Raw genomic sequence first — 27,419 nt, 5'->3', positions numbered from 1 at the left:
CAGGTGATTTCTAAAATATAGGGGTCTGGGACCCTGCATTTGTACACAAAAATCTTTTGATCTGCCAGGCAGAGGGTGTCAGTGTCTGGTCAGAACCAGTTGGGCCTTCTCTGGCGTGAATTCCTGGCAGGAGGTGGAGACAGCTTTGTCAGAGGCAAACCAGTCCCTTTGAGGTGCAGGAAAATTCCTCCCCCTTCCCTCATCGCAGCCCAGGTCTAATCAGCCCTTTCCTGACCTATCCAGACAATCTGGAGCCCCTCTAGTCCTCCAGCCTTCTGTCCTCCAAAACCTGGACAAGCAATTCACATTCCAGCAGAGACATACGGGATGACCAAGCAAAATAATACCTACTTTCTAAAAGTGGCCTCTATGAACTCAGAATGAAAAGGGCACCCTCGCTAAAGGCTGCGTCTTTAGATGCTGAGTTCAGACATATCAAACTTCATTCACTGATACCTTTTTCGGGCTACGTACGTGGGTGGCACAATCCGTGCTGCAGGCCCACGAGTAAGGGTTGACTCACAAGTCCTGCCGCCCGCAGTTTCCTTTACTGGAGACTGACTGGTAAGTCACACATCCAATCAGAACACAATTTACCACATGAGCACCAGCGCTTTACCACCGATCAGCAGTGGAAAAGCGCACAGAAACATTATACCAGCAAAAACCGGGAGGGCAGAAAGCAAAAACTCGGGGGAAACATGCCAAAAGATGCCTAGCCTAACACATGTGTACTGCTATTGGCCAAGTAATGATGGAATATTCTGTAGTAGACAACAAAGTAATAGCAGAGGGGAGCAAGCTATCTTCACACTTATCTTTTTACTGCAGTTTTACACACACTAAAGACAATTTTACATTATGGTGCATAGTGTTTTTTACTATCTTATTAATATTTATTGTCATTTCTTTTTGCTATGCAGGAACAGTGTGCAGTAGGCCACCAGTGTCTGAACCTGTCTCCATTTTCCCTTTCCAAACGGATTATAAGATTACTGAAAGTGTCCAACTAAAATGTCCACCTGGATTCCACGTTACTGGTCGAACACACTATACATGTGGAAAGGGTCTGACCTGGGAGCCTCCTATTTTGAAACCAATTTCCTGTGAGAAAGGTTGGTATTTTATATCTGGAAGTCCTATAGCATTGTATGCTCAATAAATCTGTGATTCTCTACACACGATGCAAAAATCTGGCCTAAAAAATCTTCTAAATCTCCAAAGTAAAATGACAGCATGACAAGTTGAAAAATGTATAAATTGAATCCTGAGAAGGGAGATTTGACAAAATGTACGTGTGCTGAATCTGTTGACTGGTCGACGATATTTATACTGTGCACCCTAACTTCAGGTGTGTCTTTGTCCCAGTTTTGCGTGTACCAGTAAATTCATGCATAAAAAAGATCGATTTCTTTTCTAAAAGACATCACTGAATCATATGAAGGGGAAGGGCAGTCCAGCAGCTGGAGCCCTAAACTGAAAAGGATGTACCTCCTCAACAAATATCAGATTAGAGCGTGTTTTATCCACCAAATTCCAATGTGAACTTCTAACAGTCCTGGTAGAACTTCAAGTATTTGTATGAGAGACCATATCATCACAGCCCTTAAAAAATAGACCACCCAGCTTAAAGAGGATCCTTTCTTGAAATAATGGTCAGTGCAATGCTTGCTCAGTTGCCATGATTTAATCTTCCCAAGGCCAGATATCAGAAAGACTGCTGCATTCTGGACCCTCTTCAAAAGGGGCTATCTGTGATGCAGGAATGCTATCGTATAATACATTTTAGGGAGGGCTGTTCGACACTAGATAATATTTTAGCCCTAGTAATGATTGCAGAAAACTGTGTCAAGGTGAGAAAGACTAAGGTTTACGTAGCTTTTATCGATTTCAGTAATGTCTTCGACAAAGCTGATCATCTCCTAATATGGCAAAAATGAATACATTAGGTAATCCCACATTTTTTATTCAGGTCAATAATTTGCGTATATTCTGATAACTTGCTAAAAGCTTTGCCCAGTTCCAAACTAGAGTATATCTCTAATATTCAAGTTCCAAAAAGTTTAAAACATATAAGCATTTTATTGTTCTTGTTATTTTTTTGATATTATTATTAATTAACATTTGATAGAGCACATGGCTACCCTTAGGCATTCCAGCGCTTATGACAGCGACAGTCTAGCACAGTAGGAATATCTGGCAGATTTTCCTGAACTGATCAATAAGCACAATGTGTATCCTCCAAAATTAGATTTTAAGCTAATTTTGGTATTAATGTACGGTGATGACCGAATGTTTCTTACGCTAGCTGGTCTTAGCTAGATACTGTAGCAGCTTTATTCAGAAACCCATAACTTAAGCGTGCAGAAAGGAAAGACAAAAATGATGGTCATGGTGGTTTCTGGGTTGAAATCTCGAAACAAATGTTTTTATGAGTGGTCAAAATTAGAAACAGTACAGGTGGATAACTACCTAGGGACAATTTGCTTGAATAAACTTTCCTGGTCTAAACATGTCGAGGGGCAAATGTTTAAAAACTAAGGGGCTGATTAAGACTTTGGCGGTGCTGTGCCGGCTCTCCGCCGACATAGCACCGTCAAAGCTGTGCAAAGGCTTCCCGTCTTCTTACGAGCTGAACTTGTGTTAGGCAGACATTCCTTTGCCTTTCCCATGGTGGTGCCTGGAAACAGCAAAAAAAGTTCCAGCACACATGGACGGTGAAGTCTATGGAAATGCAGACAGGGGCACATGTTATTCCGCCTGAATGTATTCCCATGGCAGGGGTGATGGGGGTCCTGTTGGGCCCCCTCTCTTTCTGCACCACCTGTTTTTTCATGGCGGGACTCTTGCCATGAAATGGCTGGAGGTGCAGGAACTCGTAATATGCTCAGCGGGACTGGCGCAGTCCCGCTGACCATTTCATATTGTGGCGCAGCTTCGCCACCGTCAATCAATCAATCAATCAATCACTTGTAAAGCGCGCTACTGACCCATGAGGGTCACAAGCCGCTGAGGGGAAGGGGTGCTGCTACTGCTCGAACAGCCAGGTCTTGAGGAGTCTTCTGAAGGTGGGCAGGTCTTGGGTCTGCCGCATGTGAATAGGGAGGGTGATCCAGGTCTTGGCAGTGAGGAAGGAGAAGGATCTGCCAGCGGATGTCGCTCGTTGGATGCAGGGGATGGCGGCGAGGGCGAGGCTGGAGGAGCGGAGCTGGCGGGTGCGGGTGTAAAAGCTGAGTCTGCTGTTCATATAGGCTGGTCCGGTGGTGTGGAGTGCTTTGTGAGCGTGGGTGAGGAGCTTGAAGGTGATACTCTTGTTGACAGGGAGACAGTGTAGGTCTCTCAGGTGGGGGGTGATGTGGCTGCGACGAGGGATGTTGAGGATCAGTCGGGCGGAGGCGTTTTGGATGCGTTGCAGTCGGCGTAGCTGTTTGGCCGGGATTCCTGCATAGAGTGCGTGGCCATAGTCCAGCCTGCTGCTGACGAGGGCTTGGGTCACCGTTCTTCTGGTTTCAGTCGGGATCCATTTGAAGATCCTGCGGAGCATGCGGAGGGTGTTGTAGCAGGATGAGGAGACGGCGCTGACCTGCTTTGACATGGAGAGGGGGGAGTCAAAGAAGAATCCTAGGTTGCAGTCGTTGATCCACTGTCTGAAGTTGTGGGCAGCGGCGTCTGGAATTGTGGGGTCGGTGGGTGGGCTCTGGGTGAGGGCGGAGGTCCGCTGGTCTTCGGTGACTTTGCTCCAGGAGCGGCAAGGCAGTTGTTGGGTGCAGTGGTGCGTGGTTGGTTTATTGAAGGTGAAATGGATGCAGTGGTGGTCGGTCCAGTGGAGTTCGGGGGTGTGGTTGAAGGCGACGTGGGTGCTTGTGGAGAAGACGGGGTCAAGCGTGTGGCCGGCGGCTTAGGTGGGTGTGGTAACGAGTTGTTTGAGGCCGAGGTTGGCGAGGTTGTTGATCAGGGTGGCGGATTTGGTGTCGTTATTGTTCTCGAGGTGGAAGTTCAGGTCCCCGAGGAGGATGTAGTCCGTGGAGGCGTGGGTGCTGGCGAGGTCGGCGATGGAGTTGCTGAACTGAGCCCGGGGCCGGGGGGTCTGTAGACAAGTGTTCCTCTGAGGGTGATGTTGGGGTCGATGTGGATCCTGAAGTGCAGATGTTTGGCGGAGTTGAAGGTGTCTTCTGCGTGGATGTAGACCTTGAGGGTGGACATGTAGACGATCGCTAAACCTCCTCCGAATCCGTTGGCGCGATCCCTGCGGGTGATATTGTAGCCGTCCGGGATGGCTATGGCCATGTCGGGCACCGAGGAGTCGTTCCACCAGGTCTCGGTCAGGAAGGCAGCGCCTGTGGTGTAGGTGTCGAGCAGGTCCCAGAGTTGGATGGCGTGTTAGCGTGCGGAGCAGGTGTTGAGGAGTATGCAGCAAAGATGGTTGGGTCCGGTCTTGTGCTACTGTCACAGGTGAAGTTGCAGGTGCGGCAGGAGAATGGTCTGTGTGTGTGTTTTGGGGCGGTTTGGAAGCAGAGGTGGTCTCGGCCGGCGTTGAGTGCGAGGAGAGTGTTGGCGTCGTATCGGAGTCTTGCGTCGTGGCGTGCGTGGGGTCCAGGGGTTCTGGCACAGGGCGCGGGCCAGGCGCGGATGGGCGCAGACAGGCTTGACTCTGGCGTGCCTCTGACACGCCTGCGGCGCCCGGCAGCACAGCGGCCACCATTTAAGGTGAGGTGGGAGAGAGGAGCAGCTGGGAGGCGGGAGCGTTGCGGCAAATGGGTGTGAGGGAGCGGGAAACAGAAGGCAAAAGGGGGCGGGCCGCTTGGGGGCAGCGGTGGGAACAGGAACAGTGGCGAGGGGTGAGGGTTACAGAATGCAAAAGTGGAAAAAAGTTAAAAATCAGGCAATGGGCAGAGCAACAGCAGTTACAGGCAGTCAAACAATGCACATGAAGAGAACAGCAGAATTACACAGCGTGGCACAGCAGCGGCGAACTCACTAAGGCAGGAGGCAGTAGGGGGAAGGCACGGGCACAACTGGTGGAGCTGTGCGACGTGGGAGGTGACCTGGCCTGCTGGCAGGGACAGGGGTCGCTCTCACCACCGCGCAACGGCCGCCATTTAAGGCGAGGTGGGAGGGGAGAGCAGCTGGGAGGCGGGAGCGGGCGGCGAATGGGCGTGAGAGAGCGGGAAACAGAAGGCAAAAGGGGGCGAGGCCGCAGGGGGGCAGCGGCGGGAACGGGAACAATGTCGAGGGGTAAGGGTTACAGAAGGCAAAAGTGGAAAAAGTTCAAAATCAGGCAATGGGCCGAGAAACAGCAGTTACAGGCAGTTAATCCACATTAAGAGACAAGCAGAATTACACAGCGTGGCACAGCAGCGGCGAACTCACTGAGGCAGGAGGCAGTAGAGGGAAGGCACAAGCACAACTGGTGGAGCTGCGCGGTGTGGGGAGCGACCAGGCCTGCCTTCTGGGAATGACTGTTCAAATTTGTAATCCGGCAGGGCGGTGGACCGCCCCTTTTCTTTTTTTTTTTGCAGAGTTTTATATAGCACGACTTGACCCGAATCGGGTATCAGAGCGCTTTACATAGCACCAGTTACGTTACATGAGGACACACATTAATTTTTTTTTGTTAGGCATGGGGAGATTAAGTGATTTGCCCAGAATCACAGGATGTTTTAGCATCAATACCGAGACTCGAACCCAGTTCCCAAGGGCCAAGGTCGAGCGCCCTAGCCGTTAGGCCAATTCCTCTCCCCACTGCTGGACCATCATGAGTGTGGTGGTCTGAAGATCGATGCACTCGTAATCAGCACTCAAGAATACATTTCAGTCATTCGGGTGACATTCCCAGTTGCTCATATGGCCTGTGCATGTTTGAAACGTATAGGAAAGATCAAATATGGTTTAGTTTGTTCAATTGTAGAGAACAGCTGCTTATCACCACCCTGACATGGTGGTCGTTGGACATGTTAGCCTCCAAAATAACAACCATATTCTTAACTTTAGCCTATGGACTAATATGATGGCCAAAAATGGAAGTGGAACGTTTTGCAGGTTGGATCTTCTCTCTGTCCCAAAAATATAAAGCTCTGTCTTACATCTATTAAGGTATGGGCGTCATTTGGGGCTATTTAGGGGTCTCAGCTATGACCTCCAGCTTGCTCCCTGCTACACCTGGCACTTCCTTTGTGACCCCGGGCAAACATTTGTTTCTTCTCAGGCCAGGGGTCGCAAAGGAAGCGTCAGGAGTAGCTGGTAGCAAGCTAGAGTTCGCAGGTGCCACCCCTCACCATCTCCAAATGATATCCATGTATTAAAGTTGAGACTTCTTTTGTCCAGTGGAATTTCTGACTTCTTCAGTGAGTTTCAGCAATGTTGAAAGCCCAGCACAGATAGTATCACTCAGATGTTCATACCACATAAACTCTATACTTCATTACTAGTCTCACTATTGACAGTGCTGTATTTGGCAGACATCCTCATTAGTGGCATGCTTAATCAAATGAAACAAGAAAGACGCAGACACACAAGTAATACAAAAGAGTGCACACTATCATGCTAGCCAGATTTAATACAGTTATGCTTTACAAATGTAAGTGATAGAAAAAAATACTTGTACAATCAATCTATGCAGCTCACCTTTTAGATGTTGTTCAATCATCACACCTACTGATAATAAGCATCACTTTGCCATTTTTTTACATGTAGAGGACCCCATTAACTAAGGGCTTTTGTTTGTCAATGATCATGTTTTACTACTATTCTAATGGACTTCAGTTCCTCTTTAGATTAAAGAAATGCAACAAAGAAAATGAGTGGTGTTTTTGGAGGTCATTAAATTAAAGTAAAAAGAAATATTGATGGGCAGAATGCAGAACAATGGCATACATTCATCCCAGTACAGAGATCTGGGCCTAAATCCATTGTTTTTGACCATTGGTCTTGACCCTGCACCCAATGGGAACAGTCCAGCTCGAATTGCCAGGCCAAGTCCTCCTTGAACTACAAGCATCCTAGGACCAGTTTCGGGCTTTCAGCCCTCATCAGCCAGGATAGCTTGACTCCAGTGGCATGGAGAGCACGGGACCCATGTCTGGGCATACCCGTCCCACTCTGGGTGACAAATGCAAACAGAACAATTGATGGACAGAATGCAGAACAATGTCATACATTCATCCCCAGTACAGATATCTGGTACCTAAATCCCTCATGTTTTTTGCTCACCATGCCATTCCAGTTTGGACCCAGCCATATGCAAATAAGTCTTGACCCTGCGCCCAATGGGAACAGTCCATCCCGAACTGCCAGGCCAGGTGTTTGCTTTGTTCACTTTAAGTTGGCAGGGTATGACCAGACAAGAGTCCCTTGCTCACTTTGCCACTGGATTCAAGCTAGCCTGGCTGATGAGGGCTGTTAGCCCGAAACCGGTCCCAGGATGCTTGTTTCAGGTCCAGGGAAGACATGCCTTGGCACTTCGGGCTGGACAGTTCCCATGAGGCACAGGGTCATGACTGATTTGCATATAGCTGTGTCTGAACTGGGGTGGCAAAGTGAGCTAAAGAACAATGAAGGTTTCAACCCAGATCTGTGACTGGGGTAAGAGTCTGAAAAGTTTCAGTGCTCCGTCCATCATTCCCTTGTGTTTGCTTTGTTTGCCTTAAGTTGGCAGGGTATGCCCAGACGTGGGTCCCTTGCTCACTTTGCCACTGGATTCAAGTTAACCTGGCTTATGGCTGTTAGCCCGAAACCGGTCCCAGGATGCTTGTTTCCTGTCCAGGGAATACATGACTTGGCAGTTTGGGCTGGACTATTCCCATGAGGCACAGGGTCAAGACTGATTTGCATATAGCTGTGTCTGAACTCAGGTGGCAAAGTAAGATTGAGAACAATGACGGATTCAACCCAGATCTGTGACTGGGGGTGAGTGTCTGAAAAGTTTCAGTGCTCCGTCCATCATCTCCTAGTGTTTGCTTCATTAACTTAAAGTAACCAAAACATTAGCATTAGACTTGCCTTGCTAACTCCCCAAAGGACAAAGGGCCAGATGTAGGTAAATATCATTTATCGATTCTAAAATACAGAATTTTACAGATTCGGTATTTTAGAATCGGTAAATGATATGTAGCTAATGATTCGGTAAATTTTACTGAATCGGTAAAATTCGGTAAATACCGATTCGGTATTCCCTATTCATTCCTATGGGCCTGGAATGAATTAGAATTACTGATTCGGTAAATACCGAATCGGTAATAAGGGTTAGACCTACAAGGGTGGCAGGGTATCACATTGACACCCTGTTGCACCCCTGTATAGTGCATGGCTGCACATGTGACACATGTATGTCTGCCACATAGCACTGAATAAAAAGCACAAAATTGCTTTTTAAAAGGTATTCGGAATTTCGAATCCTTAAATGTAAAAAGCACTCACTTGAGTGCTCTCTACATTAAGGATTCAGTAATTTACCGAATCGGTATGTTAAGAATTCAGTAATTTACAGATTCCTTAAGTTACCGATTCGGTTACCGAATCCTACAATTTGGCCACCTACATCTGAAAAGCCTAATTCTGGTCGGTTACGGCTGAAATTCGGTAATTTCGGTCATTACCGACCGGAATTAGGCTTCCTATATCTGGCCCAAAATCTTTAAAAGTCTCATGTTGATGGCTACCAAGGGACAAGACCAGATTTTTCCATCAGGTGATTGCAGACATGCCAAACACCTAGGGCCAGATGTTGGTAAAGTACATTTAGCGATTCTAGAATACAGAATTTTACCGATTCGGTATTCTAGAATCGGTAAATGCTATGTAGCTAAATATTCTGTAAGTATTAGCGAATCGGTAAGATTAGGTGTTTACCGAATCTGTATTTACCGATTCGGTAATTGCTATTCATTCCTATGGGCCTGGAGTTTCAGTAAAATGGGGAACACATTCAAGGGTGCCAGGGTGTCACTTTGACACCCTGTTGCACCCCTGAATCGTGCTTGTGTGCACATGTGGCACACATACATGCCCCAAGGGCATGTATGTCTGCCACATGGCACAGTTGAAAATGCACAGATTTGCATTTTCAAAGGTATTCATTATTTACCACCAACTTATAGTTGGTGGTAAATAACGAATCCTTAAAGCACATGAGCACTCACAAATGTGCTTCCTAAATGCCATTTACCGATTCAGTAAATAACGAATCGATAAATTATGATTCGGTAAATACAGAATCGGTAAATACCGATTCGGTATTTATCGAATCAACACCTACATGGCAAATGGCTCAATACTGGTCGGTAAGCCTGAAATTTACCGTATTTTGGGTTTACCGACCGGTAATGAGCCACCTACATCGGACCCTAATGTACTACAGTATTTTCAAGTATGATAAATAATACGATAGCCACTATAAAAAGGTTAATACACATTTGTAGGCAGCACAAGTAGGTATTGCGAAATATGTCCAGCTGCTGCTCTTTGGTGCTCTTGTATCAACATCCTTTACATTTTCGCTTACTTCATATATTAAATGGGGACCTCTACTTTTAAACTGCCCAGTCAGGATTACATGACCATTGACCTGTATCTACTATCCACTTAGTTGTAGGATTTCTTTTGAAACATTTAATGTATCATTTATCTTTTTTTCTGCTTGTTAGTTGGACTGTTTACAAAATCAGTGTTTGACCAATCTTGACGCACTAACGTGTTCTTCAAAAATATAATCTTAGTTTTGGTTGCAATAAAGACTTTCCAAGAGTAGAAAACCAAGTCTTGATGTTCTGTTGCATTGAGTTAATACTAGATCCAAAATAATGGCTGCATTGTGAGTAACAATGTGAAGAAGCTCAGAACCTATGCATTTATTTAACTAATACTGAAATCTCCTAATTGAAGAACTTTAAGCAACAGCAATGATTTATACGTTCTTATAGGATGGGAGAATCATACCCCATACACCATTGCGTTGATGGAATCACGATTTGAGTTTAACTTTTAAGATTAGCAAATTTTCAAAAGACTAGCTGGATAGGGTTTCAATTTTGTTGAGCAATATAACTTTAATATGGATTAAGACAAACCTCATCCTCTCTTTTCTTGACTGTAATATTTGTGAATAGTACCTGAAAACAGACTAAAAACTACAAGAATCTGTTGATAACAGACTAAAAACTACAGGAATCCGTTGATAACACTAAAAACTACAGGAATCTGCTTCACCTTGTGGAGAATCTATTTCTCAAAGGGTGAAAAGAATGCCTCTCAGTTTTAGGTCTGGATTGGCAGCACAGATATCAAACAGATCGTTTGCTTACAAAATATTTAGATTGGGGTTTGGGTCCTCCCCTTCAAATACTGGATTTCTCTCACCCGATTCTATTGGCTGTTAAGTTTTATCTTTTCAACTACTTCCATTTAATTGAAACTACTGACTCCCTCCAATGTGTCTCGCTCTGATCCTCTTCGTGCACTTTTTGTTTCCACACCCAATTTCCTCGATCTTGTTGACCAAGCCAGCCCTTCCCGGCACTTTCTTTCAAGTGCCACCAGAACTGGGTATTTCTTTTACATTTCATGGAAATTAAAGTTGACTTATACTATGCATTTAGGAGCTTATTTACAATCCCATGCGGCAGTGGTGCAGCACTTTTTTTGACATTTTGTAGACCCATCTCTTCGAGGCCACGTAAGACTACTTTGGCTGGCTTTTCATGCCCTTATAGATATGGTGTAAGGCAACGCAGCGCAAGTCACTGCGTTGCCTTACACTGTGTCAGGGAGGCATTTCAAGGGCGCCGCGGTGGGTGTTCCCACGCAATGCCCATGTGTTTTGCCGTATTTACAGATTTATGTTTATTTCTCATCGTTGTTTCCTCTTTCTATGTGCGCTGCATTCTGCAGCACACATAGAAAGAAGGAAACGCCTCTTAGGATTGTTTTTGTGCTGGAAGGCTCCCCATCAGAAGGCAGGGGCTGTGCCGTGATGTCATTTGTCCCGGGGCCTTGCCCGACTCGCTCCGAATCGGGGAGTGAGGAGGCAGCCACCACCTTTAAAGGCTTAAAAGGCCTGAACACAGTAGTGGGTCAGAAGAGGGGAGGCCCGCAACAAACACACCTTGCATAGCGCCGGCCCACCTCGGGCCCCCTTCAGATTTCGGGCGGGAGGAGTCCCCTGCCCCACTAGACCTGCATCCGGGACACACGGCCCACCCTGAAATTCTGCTGAAGTGGGGGTGGGAATATTGGAGTCTCCATTGCGCCTACGTTTGGGCCTATTCTGAGCTCCAACAAACCAGCACTCCCCAGGATCCGAGCATAGGCAGCCCTGTGCTCCCACAGCATCTCAGAAACAGGAGGGTGCAACTGAGAAGTGTTGTCACTAGACTCTCACATCGCTCAGGGTGGAAAAAGAGGAGAGGTGGGGGGTTTCATATGCACACCCCGTCCCGCAACCTGGGTGCTGAAGCACTAGCAGCACAACAGCACGAGAGAAAGGACACAACCAGCTGTAGCAGTTGGTCCATAGAAAATGGGAAAAGCGTAGGCCTAGGATACTAACCCCCACCAGGGGTCGTGTGCATGGAACGCAATAGACGGGACGTCTCCCGCCACTGTGAAAAACTTAGTCTGGGATAGTAGGCCCCCCCAGCTGTCTCTTACTGAGCCCTGGCCTGGATCGTGAATAGCGGGGCCCCACCCCCAGATGGCGCTTGCGTGACCATCCCCCGGATCATGAGGGCTGTAGAGAGTGAGGCATGGGGGGCTGGTGTTGTGCCCCACTAAAAATGTCCATTGCGGAGCAGCAAGGCGCATCCTGCTGGAAGTGGAGCCCGAGTGTCCAGACCTGCCCACAATTTGGCCTCCAGTATTAAGGAGAAGACTGCAGCCCCATCAGAGGAGCGTCCACCCAGAGAGCAGTCATGGCAGTGAACAGAAGAAAGGAAAAATTATCACTAAATGACATGTTTAGGAAGTAGAAAGGTACAGCACAAGAGGATAAACAAGTGCCGACTACTTGTGACACCAGGGTGAAATCGGATGAGGGAGATGGCCCACTAAGTCCATCCTGGAGTCCTCCATTGCTTCCCTGCGGGCCGACATTCAGGTTATGAAAGTGGAGCTAACATCGGACCTTCGGGAGGTACGGCACGATATGGAGGAGGCTGGTGACAGGGTAGCCGACCTTGAGGATCGAGAAACGAGCCGAAGAGAAGAGCTGGAGTGGTTACAAGAGGTACTGAGACTCAAGGAACAAAATCTCGACCTGCGGGCACACAATGAGGATTTTGAGAATTGTTCCAGTAGGAATATTCACATTAGGGGTGTACCATCTAAAGCAACCTCGGTGACTATGTCTCTGATCTCTTCAGACATATCCTAGGACAAGCAAGTGAAGCAAATCAGCAGCGCAACCGTGCCCACAGGGTTGGTCCCCCCAGATTTGAAAAGACTCCCCACTGATATACTGGTCTGTGTGCACGACTTCCAAGCAAAGGAAGACATCCTTAAGAGTGCCCGGGAGGTGCAGTCAATTAAAATTTGGGGTCACACCCCAGTGCTGTACCAGGATCTCTCCTGGATCACTCTCCAGAAATGTAGAGCCTTCCACCCTGTGACAGAACATTTGAGGAAAGCTAACATTCCGTACACTCTTGGACATCTCTTCCGGATAATTTTTTGCCTCGAAGGAACTGTGCCCTAATTGAGATCCCTTCACCTTGCTCCAAGTAGAAATCCCTGGAGAAACACAGAAACCAGCACTTTCCCCTAGCAATAAAAGAGTGAAACAGCAAGGGTGATTGACGAGTCAAGAATGCCCCGGTTCGAACAAAGCCAGATCCCAACACCATGAGAAAAGAAAGGCAGGCTGTGCTTCAGGCACTGTGAGGGGAGTCAGCCCTATCCAAGGCATTAGGAAACTTCAAAAGCCCAGTCATGGCCGGTGGCAGGAGAGAGCTTGGTGGATGATGGGTCGGTGACCGTGAAGAGGCTGCAAGACTGACGAAGGTACACCTCGATGCCCTGCTTGCCTGAGGGCGGTGATGCCGAGGAGGCCTCTCCCGCAGCAGACGCAGACCGTGACTGGACGCTGACCCGTACCAACGATGATATGAAGAACTTTAGTTGTATGCTGTTACTACCTATGTTACTTCTTTTTTCTCTCGTTGGGGATACTTTTTGTCAACTATTGTTTCCTTCTCCTCCACACCATTCCACTTACTCAGTGCTAGACTATGGCGCTTCGAGATGGCTTTTTATACCCACACTCGTCCCCCACACAAGCTCTAAGACAAGCGATCCACCTAGCATTCAGTACACCACAGCCCCATGACTCAGAAGCTTTGCATTATTAGCCTTAAAGTTTGAGGCCTAAATAGCCCAGTAAAGCGCACAGCGGTCCTGTCTCTCGTGGAGCGGTCAGGTAACGCTATCGACCATACTCATAGGGGGGACTTTAACCTAGTGATGGACTCAGACTTGAACCGTTCTTACAAGCGTTCTTCCCAGACAGGGGCTTTCTCACTTGCCGGTCTGCAATGGTGGACATTTGGAGATTCCTCCATCCCTCTGCCAGGGACTATACATTCTATTCTGCAGTCCACAAATTTTACGCCTGAATTGACCATTTTCTCACGTCAACGGCATTGACTAAGTGTGTCAGAAAGGTGTGCATTGAGCCCCACTCTCTGTCTGATCACGCCCAAATCACATTGACATTGAACCTACGTGCTATGCAATTTCGCCATTCTCGGTGGTGCCTTAGAGACACCAGGCTATAGTCCGAACAGACGGTGAAGACGATTTGCGCAGCTATAAGGGACTACATCAGCACCAATGACCCCGAGGAGACCTGACTTGCATCAGTGTGGGAAGCTTTGAAGTCGTCCTTCGAGGCGAATTCCTAGCTATCGTGGCTGCTGCAAATAAATTGGGCAAAGAAAAGCAGTCACAAATTGAAACCAAGGTCTCCGAGCTTGAATAAATTCACAAATGCACAGGTGCCCCTCGGGTCTGGAGGGAACTAGAAAAACAGTGCCTTCTCCTGCGATGTCTGGATCTAGATTGGACAGAGTACACCCTCTTACAACTTAAGCATATGTTCTCCATCAGTGGGACCGTGCCGGCCACATGCTGGGACACAGGCTGCATGGTAAAATATTGTCTGGGTCAATCGATGCGATCCTTAATGCTGAAGGGGAGGAGGTGCACTCTGATCCCGAGATAGCTGAGGTCTTCCAGATTCTTCTATAGTAAGCTATATGTGGGAGAGGATGACCCATCGGGAGATATAGAAGCCTACCTGCAGGACATCCCACAGACAGATCTCCAACCAGAGTTGGCTTCCCCAGCTAGATCAGCACATCCGTATAGATAAGGTGGTAGGCCCAGATTCTTTTACCCCCTGTTCTTTAAGACGTTTTGCCAAGAGCTGCCCCACCTGTTGACTCGACTGTTCAACCTGTTCCTGAGCTCTTGGTCTCTGATGGACACGATGCATGAGGCTTCCATCTCAGTGATCCTCAATCCCCATGAAGATCTTAAGGAATGTGGGCCATATCGGGCTATTTCCCTGATTAACACAGATGCCAAACTGTTCACGGGCATATTAGTGACACCCCTTAATCCACTCATGTAGGGCCTGGCGGACCCAGACAAGGTGGGATTTGTCTCGAGCAGACAATGTGGGGATGATACGAAGCACCTCATCCACCTCACGGACCTTGTCCGGCGTTCATGGAGTGAGGCCATTCTTCTCTCCTTCGATGCAGAGAAGGCATTTAACCGAGTCCATTGGCCATACTTGCTTGCTATGCTCCGTCGGTTTGGTTTCGGGGACAGGTTCATCTCCTGGATGCGCTGAATCTACAGTGCTCCCAGAGCGTTGGCCAGGGTTAATGGGATCTCTTCCGCAATATTCCCGATATCAAGGGGAACACGCCAGGATTGTCCCCTCTCCTCACTCCTGTTCGCACTTTATATGGAGCCCATGGTACATAAGGTATGGTATAACCCTCAAATTAAAGGAATATGCTGGGAGCAGATGCGCACGATTAGTCTATAAGCTGATGACTTTGTCCTGTCCCTGAAAAATGCACTAACCACACTCGCAGCCCTTGTGAAGGAATTTAAAGAATTCGGTGACGTCTCCTGGTTTAAGGTAAAGCTACCCAAATCACAGATCTCAAATCTCTCAGTTGCCCCTACCCTGGTGCTGCACTCCAGACAGAGTTCCCCTTTTAGTGTGCAACGGACATGATCCCATACATGAGTATCCTTTTGGCTCCCACTCCTACAAGGACGTTGGTCGCTAATTATGATCCCCTTTTAGACCAGACCACCAAGACTCTATCCATCTGGGTTCGTACTGGCTTGTCATAGGCTGGCCGCATTGCTGCCGTCAAAATGACGATCCTACCGTGTATCCTCTAAATCTTTCAAACCATACCTCTATCCCTGGCTTGTCGACCTTCGGCAACTTGCCATTAAATGGTTAGTCTGAAACGGCAAACAGCCGCGCCTCAGTCATCAGCGTGTCACTCGTCCTAAAGCGGAGGTGGGTGTGGGGCTACATCAGATCTTTAGGTATTTCCAAGCCATGCAACCACCCGCTCTCAGAAAAGCACTGGTCCTTTATGGATCAATCGATTGCAGGAGCCAATATCTAGAGGGAAATGTGGCTTCCATGCAAGCACAGGGCATGGGGATTTTACTCCTCTCTTGTAACGATCTTGAAGATGTGGGACGTGGTTGCTCTTTGGCATACGCTTACAACATTCCCCTCGCCGATAACACCAATAGTAGATAATCCGGAATTTCCCCAGGATGCAGATCCGAGGTCTTTCAGCACTGTCACGTAATGGGTTGCTAATGGGTGGGGTTGGTTTTTGACCTCAGCGGGATCATTCCCTTTGACCAATTACGTCTTGAGTATTCACTACCAGAGACAGACGTGTTCCTAGACACGCAGTTGAGACACTGGGTGACCTCCCCAAGCATCGAGCCTGGGGCTTCTCGTCCTTTGACCTCCCTTTGAAAAATAGCTAGTATCTAAAGAGGGGGACAAACGTATCATCTCTGAGCTTTATGCCTTCTTTGTGCTGTGCACCAACCCAATCAACTCAAAGGGGCAGCTTAGGTGGGAAGAGGAGTTGGGGCGTCCACTCTCCAGCAAAGAATGGCAGTATATTCACTTCAGAATTCACCACACAGAGCACCACATGGAGGGCACAGAATCTGCTTACAAAGTTGCCTCCTATGGGTCCCTAACGCCCGCCCGGGTCCATAGTTGGAACAAGAAGCGCACAGCGTTATGCTGGCGGGGATGTGGTCAAACGGGCTCTCTTTTTCACCTTTCCTGGAACTTTCCCAAGCTGGTCAGATACAGGGAGCAAATCTTGAATGATATTGATCAAGCCTTACACATGACCATCCCCCACTTTCCTTCATACATAATATTGGGTCTCCCCAATGCCTTGACCTTCCCCTTGCGAACACTCAGTGGCAGACAAATAGCTCTTGCTTCGAATGCTGTGCAACAGGCTCTCTTGGCACGCTGGGGCACTAATGAGATCCCTGACCACTTAGCATGGCTTAGAAGACTATGGGTGGCAATGGCTATGGAGCGCATGTCAATGATACTAAATAATAGAGCGGATGAATAGTCAGAGTTATGGTCCCCGTTCATTGCAGTGCTATCGAAGAAACTCAGTGAAGTGACCTGCCCAAAGTTTCTGTAAATCTTGCGCATGGCGTCTCCAAACAGCAGGGATGCTGCGTAGGTTGCCACCTGATAAACTACACCCCCATACAACACACTGGGCCCTGGAGGATCAGTCGACTTTAGGTAAAATCTACCAAGGTGCGAAGGAGACAAGTGAGCGGGAAGGGGTGGGGTAGCGGTGTTGTTTTTCCATACGTTAATACTCTCTATACACTGTTTTTTTCTACCTCTTTGTGTCCTTCACTTAATTCTAAGCTGTTACTCCATATATAAAGCTTTCGTAAGTAGACTCCCAGCCAGCCCCAGGGTTGTAGGCATCAAGCTGTGTGCTACTAGTTGGATGCCAATTGGTCCCGGCCAATGGTTTTAGGTGTGAGCTGTTTAAAAGCCTTCTGATCTCATTGCATGTTAGCAGCTCCCTCCATGCCAAAGGAATGCCAGCTCCTGCAGGAGGTGGGGAGCTGTCAGGGACTGCGGGTGCCTTGAGGCTCCCGCCGTGGTCCCCAACACTATAAGGTGGGTGCATTGGGTGGGACCAGGGCTCCCACAACAGGGGCCAAGACCCAGGGGATGGGCTACACTGCCTTAAATTAGCCCAGGAGGGGGGGCAGCGGCCCCTCCTCCCATTATCATTATTTTATTTAGATAAAAGGTTGGGGATGGGGTCCCCAGGGCCAAAAGCGGCTGTGGAAGTGGGCCATGCAGCCCCCTCCTATTATTAATAATATTTTTTTTAATTTAAAAAAAACAAGGCGGGCCCCGGAGGATGGGGTCAAAATAGGCCTGGCCCAGGGGGAACGGGGTCCCCGGGGAGAAAATTGGGCCAGTGTAAGGGCCGAGGTAATGGCCCAGGCTAGGAGGGTCACACGGCCCCCTCCCCAACACAGAAAGAAGAAAAAGAAAATAGAAAAACCGGCAAGTTGCCAGAGGCCCTTCCCCCTTTCTTCACCACTCTAAAAACACGCTTCCTGGTGCTCTGTTGGTTGAGGGATGAAGTCCCCTTGGCTGCTGAGAGTCATTTTAGGCCAATAAGACTTCCTCTTTCCTCCAGTAAGTCCCACACACTGGGATTGCTGAGAGGTGGTCGGAGGCAATGCCCCCTTTTCCACCACTCTGCAAACGCACCTTTTAGTGCACTACTAGTTGAGGGATGAAATTCATTTGAATGATGAGGGTCATTGGGGGCCAAAAAGCCTTCCTGTTACCTCCAGTAAGTCCCAAACAGAGGGTTGCCAAGAGGACTACTGAGACCCTGTCCCCTTTCTCCACCACTCTTCAAACATGCCTCCTGGTGGACTGCTAGTTGGAGGATGAAGTCCTCTTGAATGCTAAAGGTCCTTGGGTGCCAAGAACCCCTTCTGTTACCTCCAGTAAGTCCCAGACAGCAATATTGCTGAGAGCTGGTCAGAGGCCCCATCACCTTTCTCCACCACTCTGCAAATATGACTACTAGTTAAAAAACTATAGAAATTCACTGAAAAAGCAAAGGTTACTGGGGCGTTATAGTTAGGAATTAGCATTTTAAAAAACCTTAGAAATTCACTGAAAAAAACAAAGGTTACAAGAACGCTATAGTAAGGGTAAGAGTTCTTTCATACAAAACCAGTGAATTCAGCAGTTATAGTGAGCTGATCTAACTATAATTCATGCCCCCGCAATGCACTGCTTATGACCTCACATATTACATCACTGATGACATCTCAAATGACATCATCCACACAATCACTGACGCACCCATTCACAACCCATTAGAACCTTTCATGAACCCACTCCCACACAACCATTCACAAACCCATTCACAGACCCATACCAGTACTTGCACACTCAATCACTGATTTAGAGATCTACACAAACATTCACTCACTCAGTCATACAGCCACTCATACACCCCTCACTCACTAATACAGCCACTGACATATCCACTTATACAGCCACTCACACACTAAGTCCGTCACCTATAGAGCTACTCACACACCCAGTCACTCGCCCATACAGTTAATCACACAGCTATTTACTCACCCATACAGATACACACAAACACACTTACTCATACAAATACTAACACGTACTCACTCATCTATACAGTCACTGACACAAGCACACACTCACCCATACAGCCACTCTCACACCTATACAGTCACTCATATACCATATCACTCACCAATACTGCCTTTCACATACCCAGTTACTCAACCATATACCACTGACACATCTGCTCACTCACTCACACAGCCATATACACACTCACTCACCCATACAGCCCCTCACACATGCACTCACTACCAGAAAGCCACTGACTCACCCACTCACTCATCCATACAAGCAGTCACGCACCCCCTCACCCACCCACCCACACGGACACTCAGACAGGTACTCATCATACAACCAATCACTAACCTATAGAGCCACTCACATACCCACTCAAACACCTATACAGCCACTTAGTCACCAACTCACTCATCCATACATTAACTGAAACACCTAATCACTCACTTATACAGTCCGTCATTCACCCACAGAATCATCCATACAGGCAGTCATACACCCATAGATTTACCAATGCACCTTGATATATATATTTAAGACTCATAAACATTTTTAAAGCACTCAGAGTCACTGGATGATGTCATTTGAGATGTCATCAAGGATGTCACTGATCATGTCATGAGTGATGTAATATGTGAAGTCATAATCAGTTTATTGTCGAGGCACGAGTTATAGTTAGCTCAGCTAACTTTAACTACTGAATTTCACTGGTTTTGTATGAGTGTCTAACTACCTCTCTATTTCAGAATCTGCACATCAGAATGTGTAGCAAAAGCATCATACTGCATGTTTTCCACCATTCTGAGCCACAGAAATTACAGTTTTGCAATTTTCCACATACAACTTTCACAAGGTTTTACCTAGTGACATTCATGTAGGGAAAAACCATGTAGACTTTCCACTGCTGGCTAGAAAGGTGCTGGGATTGTCTGAGAAGGACTATTAGCTCTAAGAGACTGGAACTGGCATACCAACTGGCAATACCCTTGAAGGGACTGCCAACCACATTGGGACACTTTACCCTTAGAGACTTTCACCACTGGGAAACAACAGGATTTGATACTATAGGACACTTATTTGAGAATAATACCCATGTAGACTTTCAGACATTGTTATATGAATGGGATATTCCGAGGGGACAACTCCTTCTATACAGGGAATAGTGTATGCTCAGTCACTCATGCTCACTTGTTCTCAGAGAAATATACAGAGAATACACAGTGGGACGTTTTCAATAATATTTATTGAACCAACGTTATTCTTGCATAAAATACGTGTGTGTTAGAAATGGTGGTCTCTAGTAGGCAGAGGTAGGTACCTCTGTCCAAGTAGGGACCCTTCTTCTTAGTCAGGGTAAGGGGAGATACACTTCTGAAATAACCCCTGCTCACCCCCTTGGTAGTTTGGCATGAGCAGACAGGCTTATCTCAGAGGCAGTGTGTAAAGCATACAGTAACACAGTGAAAACACTACAAATGGACACCACACCAGTTTAGAAAAAGTAAGTAAAACTTTATCTAAACAACACAAGACCAAAAATCCAACATTCAATACTATAAAAATAGTTGCTTTAAAAAATACGTCAAAGTCTAACAATTCCAGCCAATCCCATTGGTATGGGCCAGCTAAAGCGTCGACAGATTCGGCTATAGTAGCTTTCTTGTTGCAGCCAACGCGCCGATGCAAATTGGTCGGGGCAACCGTCACGGGTGTGATGTGAGATGGAAACGTTGCAGAGTGCAGTGTCCTCACGGCTCGGTGCAGGCAGCGGCTTGTTGATGGAGTAGGTGAGACCAAGGCTTGCGTTGCGCGGGTGAGACGGTGCTCGAGGCGATGCTGGTTGATGTTTGAGTCAGACAGTGACAGAGTCTGTGCAGCGTGTAGCGAAGTGGTGCGGAATGCGGTGCCCACAGAATGCGGTGCAAGCAGTGGCTCATTGACGGAGTCGGTGAGACCAGGGTTCCACTGCGAAGTGAGGCTGTGCTCTCTGCAGTGCCTTCAGGACACGTAGTCTGTGACGGACTCGGTGACGCAGTCGGCTGCTCTTTTCTTCTGTGGCGACTGGAACCGGCGGAGCCAGAGACGGTGCCCAGAAGGATGGTGGGGTCTTTAATGTTCCTGAGACCACGCGAACAGGGGGCAAGCTTCACTTCAAGCCCTTGGAGAAACTTTGAAAGCAGAATACACACACAGTTCCTCTCCTTGGCAGAAACAACTACTACAGGCCAACCCCAGACAGCTTACAGCAGAGGGGCAGTTCTCCTCCTCGGGTTTCTTCCAGCTCTTCTTCTTGGCAGAGGTTCCTCTTGATAAGCTCCACTCCAAGCCCTTGAAGAAAACTCTAACAGCAGGATAATGAAAGCAGCGCAGTCCAGTCCTTTCCCTGCCCAAGACAGAAGCAACCACTGCATGCCAACCCCAACAGCACACAGCACAGGGACAGTACTCCTCCTCCAGCTTTCCTGGATCTACTTCCTGGCAGGTTCCTTAGTACGTCAGTAATCTGAAGTTCGGAGGTATGGGCCCCAATATTTATACAGCAAATTCCTTTGTTCTCTGGTAGCAGAGAAGCTCTTTTTCCAGTCAAAACCAGTTCTGGCCTCTCTGGTGCAGCTTCCTTGCAGGAGGTGGAGACAGTATTGTGTAAGGCAGACCAGGCCCATTAAGGTACGAAAGAACTCTCCTCCCGCTACTCTGAATGCAGCCCAGGTTTATTCAGCCCAGCCCGACTCACCCTGGAAAGGCAGGACACACCTCAACCCCCGTGGCTGTTTGAGAGAATGCACCTTCCCAGCCCCTGTCACTCCCAAGCCAGACAGTCAATACACAACCAACAGAGGCACACTGGATGGTTAGGCAAGAAAATACCTACTTCTAAAAGTGGTATTTTCAAACCCAGAATGTAAATAATACCGTCTCTAAAAGATGTATCTTAACATTCTGAGTTCACGCATATCAAACTTTATTTTCCTATCTTGTTCCTATGGGCAGTTATGCTTATGAGATGTTATAAGCAAACTCCCCATTCTATCTTATGGGGACAGATAGCCTTACAATAGTGAAAAATAAGATTGGCGGTATTTCACTATTAGGACATGCCACACACAACAGGGCAGGTCCTACCTTTCACATGCACTGCACCCTGCCGACAGTGGTATCTTGGGTGGTGACTACCATGAACGAAAAGGGAAGGGTAGAGCCTGGCAAGTGGGTGCACTTCCAACGTCGGCATGGCAGTACCAAACTGCGCACAGACACTGCAGTGGTAGGTCTGAGTTACGTTTACAGGCTGCTCATGTGGGTGGCACAGTCAGTGCTGCAGGCCCATTAGCAACATTTGAGTTACAGGCCCTGGGCACACACAGTGCACTGTACTAGGGACTGACTAGTAAATCAAATATGCCAATCATGGAATCACCAATCCATAAATGCAGTTTACAGGGAGAGCATATGCACTTTAGCACTGATCAGCAGTGGTAAAGTGCCCAGAGTCATAAAACCAACAAAAACAGGGTCCAAAACAGGAGGCCAAAAAGCAAAAAGTCTCGGGATAAACCTGCTTTAAAAGTCAGGTCTTACAGTGTGCTGCAATGATTAGGAGGCAGAAGCAAACGAAGGAGATTACAAGCACCAGGAGAGCAAACAGTAGATACATTTCTGCCAGGGTGCTGAAGCAATGAATATATGAAGGCATATATGCAAAATGGTAACCTAACGTATTCCTACGATGCAAACCCTACTCTAAGTCTACCTAGAGTGTGTGAAGGTGTACAGCCAAGAATCCCCCTTGGGACGATTCAACCCCATTACCTGATGGGAGAGATTGAAGGACCCCATCTTGGTCTCGAGTTGGACACCCCTCACGGAATGTCAGACGGGTCTGTGGTGATTTCTCAGCAGACAGGGACCTTCGGTGTTAGCAGAAGCGCCTCCTCTACCAATCTATCGGGATGCCTATTATTTATAATAAAAGCAGCCTTCACGATGTGCACACTAGATAAGTCATGTTATAGCTATGTGGATAGCGCTGTAACCCCATGGATGAAGATACGGCGATTTTTGTACATAGTGCGTAGAGAGGCCTAGTACATGTTGTTCAGTGAATGGTGACAATGTTGTGCGAAGCTGGATGTATAAACAAAGTTGTTTCAGAGAAACTAATCCAACATTGTCATGCATCCAAATGTCTGCAAAAGGTCACAGCAGAAATGTTATTTTCTAGGACAATGTAAGAAATAAGCTGCCTTGCGACATGGGCCTAACTTGGAAATATAACATTAGAGAGCAGTGGAAAATAAACCCAATAGGTCGAGGCTGAGTAGTGGTCTCCTGGCTCTATAAATTCCTACTAGAATGCACAGGTGTTACCTCGCAGACACTGGGGGCCATATTTTTGACCTGGTTTGTGTCGTTTTTGCACCACACAATGTGGTGCAAGAGCAACGCAAACCTTAAGACAGGTTTTTGAAGCCATGCAAAACAACTTTCATGGCTCTTAGTGGCTCCAAAAATCTGGACTAACACAGCACAATGTAAATCGCTGAGTTGCGTTACTCTGCCCTGGGAAGGTGTTCGTTAGGGGTTGCCTAGGTGTTCCAACGCAACTCCCATGAATTTTAATGCATGCCCAGATTTACAAGAACTTGCAAACCTGGGGATGTGCAAATATCGTACACTTTCCTAGGGGAGGCATAACGGGGAAATATATCTCTATTTCTCCTCGTCTCTTCCTCTTTCTGTTTGCGCTGCATTCTGTAGTACACCTAGAAAGAGGAATAAACCTCCCAGGATTATTTTGTGCAGGAAGGTGTTCCTTCCTGCACAAAAGCAACCCTGCATGCAACGCAGGCACCCTTGCACCATGGTGCAAGGGTGCCTGCATTTGCGCTAGGATGCCAAACATGCGCCAGCACATGGGAAAGGACAGGAATGCGCCTTATTGCCTTAAATACGGCACATTTCAGCCCTTTTCTTCACACAATGCACTGCACTGTGTGACTTGATCATAATTATGGATCTGTGACACTATACCCAGAGGCATCCTCTGCCTGCCCTTGTTGCAGAGACGTCACAGCAAATTATGTGGAACATAGCCAGGAGGTGGGAAGCAGCCATGCCACCTGCATGAGAGAAGTGGAGGCGAGAGGGTGTTCACAGGTAGAGGGCAGAGCGCTCTGTAGGGAGGAAAGGCGACGGTCACATATAAGACTCACTGCAGTAATCTGGGATGAGTTAGTGCTCACTTACAATGGTAACGGCAGTAAAGATGACCGACCTTCTTAATCGGTAGGAAGGAATAAGTAACAATAGCCGGCCCCTACTGCTTCTAATAGTATACTTTATCAGGAGCCAGTCTCAGCGACACGGAGAATATGCACTAAATGAGTTTGGGTGGAGCTGCAAGTGGCGGGGAGCGACCTGGTGCAGATATAACATCACCCATAGTGGATGTCTGCTTAAGATGACCCCTTATAACAGTTATATCCCAGGAGGGAGGGGGGAACCTCCCTCACATGGCTACAACAACCACTAAGTTTCTAATGCAAAGTGCTAGCAGGGTACTCTCCGGGGGAAAGCATGATAGGGGTGGATACCAGTTTAAGGTTTGCTTTAATAGTGTATACAAGAAAAAGTGACAACATATGAAGTCTGTGATAACCGTTGGTTATGCAGTTCAAGCGGATCACTGAAAAAATATCGAGGGTCAAAATTTCGACTGGCAAAAATATCGTGGACAAAATATCGACAGTCAAAATATCGAGTTTGTATCTACAAACAGGTAAGTACAAAAATATCGAGTACAAAATATCGTTTACAATAATATAGTTATAAAAAATATCGACTTTGTTAAAAACCGTGTTTAATTAAATTAATATTAAAATGTAATTACTAAAATATACTTAAAAATACTTAAATTAAATTATAATAATTAAATAATAAATAAACTTAATAAAAATAATTTTTTACAATCATATTTTGAAAAACATATATATATAATAACATACTATAATTAAATAGGATACTATTATATTAGCGTACAATACCAGAAGTGTCAAAAATACTATTCCCACTCCAAAGAGTAACGACGGTCACATTATCGACTTGCAAAAATATCATTTAAAAACTGAAAACTGACCCTGAACCCTAAAAATACCCCTTTACCCAAAAACCCAAAACTGACCCTGAACCCTAAAAATACCCCTTTACCCAAAAACTGAAAATTGACCCTGAACCCTAAAAATGCCCCTTTACCCTAAAACTGAAAACTGACCCTGAACCCTAAAAATACCCCTTTACCCAAAAACCCAAAACTGACCCTGAACCCTAAAAATACCCCTTTACCCAAAAACTGAAAACTGACCCTGAACCCTAAAAATGCCCCTTTACCCATGAACTGAAAACTGACCCTGAACCCTAAAAATACCCCTTTACCCTAAAACTGAAAACTGACCCTGAACCCTAAAAATGCCCCTTTACCCAAAAACTGAAAACTGACCCTGAACCCTAAAAATGCTCCTTTACCCAAAATTTATCAATATTATTTAATTACCAATTAATTATTAATTAACAATAACAATAAAGTTAATATATTAGCACATTAGCTATAATTATTTTAATAATTAATATTATTTTTTCCCAATTAATTACTTAAAAATAACACAAAATTATATATATTAAAAATGTACTCTAATTAATGTAATTAACTAATTACAAATAAATAATTACCAATTAATTACTAATACAAAATATGTACACAATTATATTAATTAATTAACTAATTAATATTAATTAATTATCAATTAATTATTAATTAAAAATATTAACAAACATATATTAATTAATTAATTATTATTAAATTACTTCCCACCCTATTCCCCTATAAACCCACAACCCGCTACAGAATTACATTACGCAATTATTATAAAAACAAAATTCATTTAATAAAATATTTTATAACATTAATACACACTTTTCACACATATTATTACATAAAAATACACTATAAAATATTATATATTATTAAAAATTCGATATTTTTGCTATCTATATTTTATACAGTCGATATTACTTCACTTACCTGAAAAACGATATTTTTGTAGTCGATATTATGTCCAGTCGATATTTTGTCCAGTCTATATTTAAAACTCGATATTATATCCAGTCGATATTTTGGAGTCGATATTTTGTCTGTACACCAGTTCAAGCTTTAATGTCTTGACAAAACGGGTATAGAAAGATACATGCATTGACTGCTTTGTAAAGAAATATGCCAAACATGTTGTTCCAACTGGAGAAGTTGCAGAATTTGATCAAATCAGTACAAATATGTTTTTAAAGTAGGGAAAATCAAGAATAGTAATTTCACAATTTTTAGAATCCTGATTCAGGCGCAAACTGCTGTTTGTGCCTGAATCAGCATGCCAGGGGCTTGTGGAATGAATGCTATAATAATAACATGGTCAGATAGTCCCAAAATCCTTGAACATGTTCTAGTACTTATCTATTTGTATTACAGATAGACCATTGGGTAAATGTAACCCAGGGCAAAAGGAAATTGGATCTGAATGTGTTTGCATGTCTCCTCAAGAGGACTGCAGGTAAGAGAATGGTTTACAGGAAACATTTTTGGGGAGTTTATATCATTTTGTTTCTAAAATTATGCATTGGTTATGCTAAACTGGTTTAATTGTGGCACACAAGCATGACATGCAGCATCTGATACCAAAAAATAAGTATCAAGCCAGAATGACCAACATGTAAATGTGCTGCTAGAGGCAATATTTGTTGACTAATGTTTCATTTTTACCCATTAATAAATATTCAGGGACATCCCACAACGAAGTACAAGCACTGTACAGGATAGCAACATAATCAAGCTTAAACAAACAGTCAACACAAGCTGGTGAAGCCAACCCACACATTAAGCTACATTTCAAAGAAAGAGAAAATCTTTAAAGTAGGTCAGTTCTCCAATGCATTCTCTGCTACCAAACTATAGTTTTCAGACTCCCCTAGAAACACAAACCAGTAGCCTTAATAGCAAGACAGGCCACCTTGATACACAGTCTCATTCCCAATCGAACCGCTGCTGATTTGAAAGAATTATAGTGATCTAAGTTTACTTCATCCTCAGATACTAGTCCCAGCATCCAGCAGTGCCTTGAAGGAAGCAAGCACTTAGGAACATTAGCCAGAGCCACATACGTTTAGTCCAAGATAGATATGACAAGCAGCTAAACCACTGAGAGGATGTCAGTAGCTGAAATGAGTGACACAATTCTATCAGCAGAAAACTTTGGTAGTTTCAGATTTGGGGATAGTTTGATATTCATATTTTAGAACCACCAATGGGGCTAATAAATCTGGAGATCTTGCTTAGACAGCCAAAACTGTGACCCCCATCTCACTGAATAGTGTCTAGAGATACACAGCAATGGCTGCACCAACAAAGGGTAAAAACTAAAACCTGACACCAAAGAAAGTGTTATCATGCACTGCATTTATTATGATGCATCGGGGCAAACTGAGTGCTGGATTGTGAGTCAGTGTGCGCCCACCCCCTTACCATGTATGCCCAGGGCCTGTAAATCAAATGCTGCTGGTAGGCTTACAGCACTGATTGTGCCACCCACAGAAGCAGCATGTAAAATGTGTCTCAGGCCTGCCA

The 27,419-nt window shown here is 45.8% G+C and overlaps 1 protein-coding gene across 1 annotated transcript in view; it reads left to right on the top strand.

Annotated features, from left to right (window-relative positions):
- Positions 1–27,419, top strand: part of LOC147726456 (complement component C6-like) — a 563,575-nt gene that overhangs the window by 501,744 nt on the left and 34,412 nt on the right. Inside the window, exons 15-16 of the mRNA XM_086960580.1 lie at positions 924–1,115; positions 26,268–26,349. Coding sequence (XP_086816706.1) covers positions 924–1,115; positions 26,268–26,349 — 274 coding nt within the window. The remainder of the gene's footprint in view (positions 1–923; positions 1,116–26,267; positions 26,350–27,419) is intronic.

Source organism: Lissotriton vulgaris, chromosome 3_1, assembly GCF_964263255.1.
Source record: "Lissotriton vulgaris chromosome 3_1, aLisVul1.2, whole genome shotgun sequence".
NCBI classification, from domain to species: domain Eukaryota; kingdom Metazoa; phylum Chordata; class Amphibia; order Caudata; family Salamandridae; genus Lissotriton; species Lissotriton vulgaris.
The sequence above is the reverse complement of the archived record's forward strand: the minus strand, read 5'-3'. Positions and strand labels throughout refer to the sequence as shown.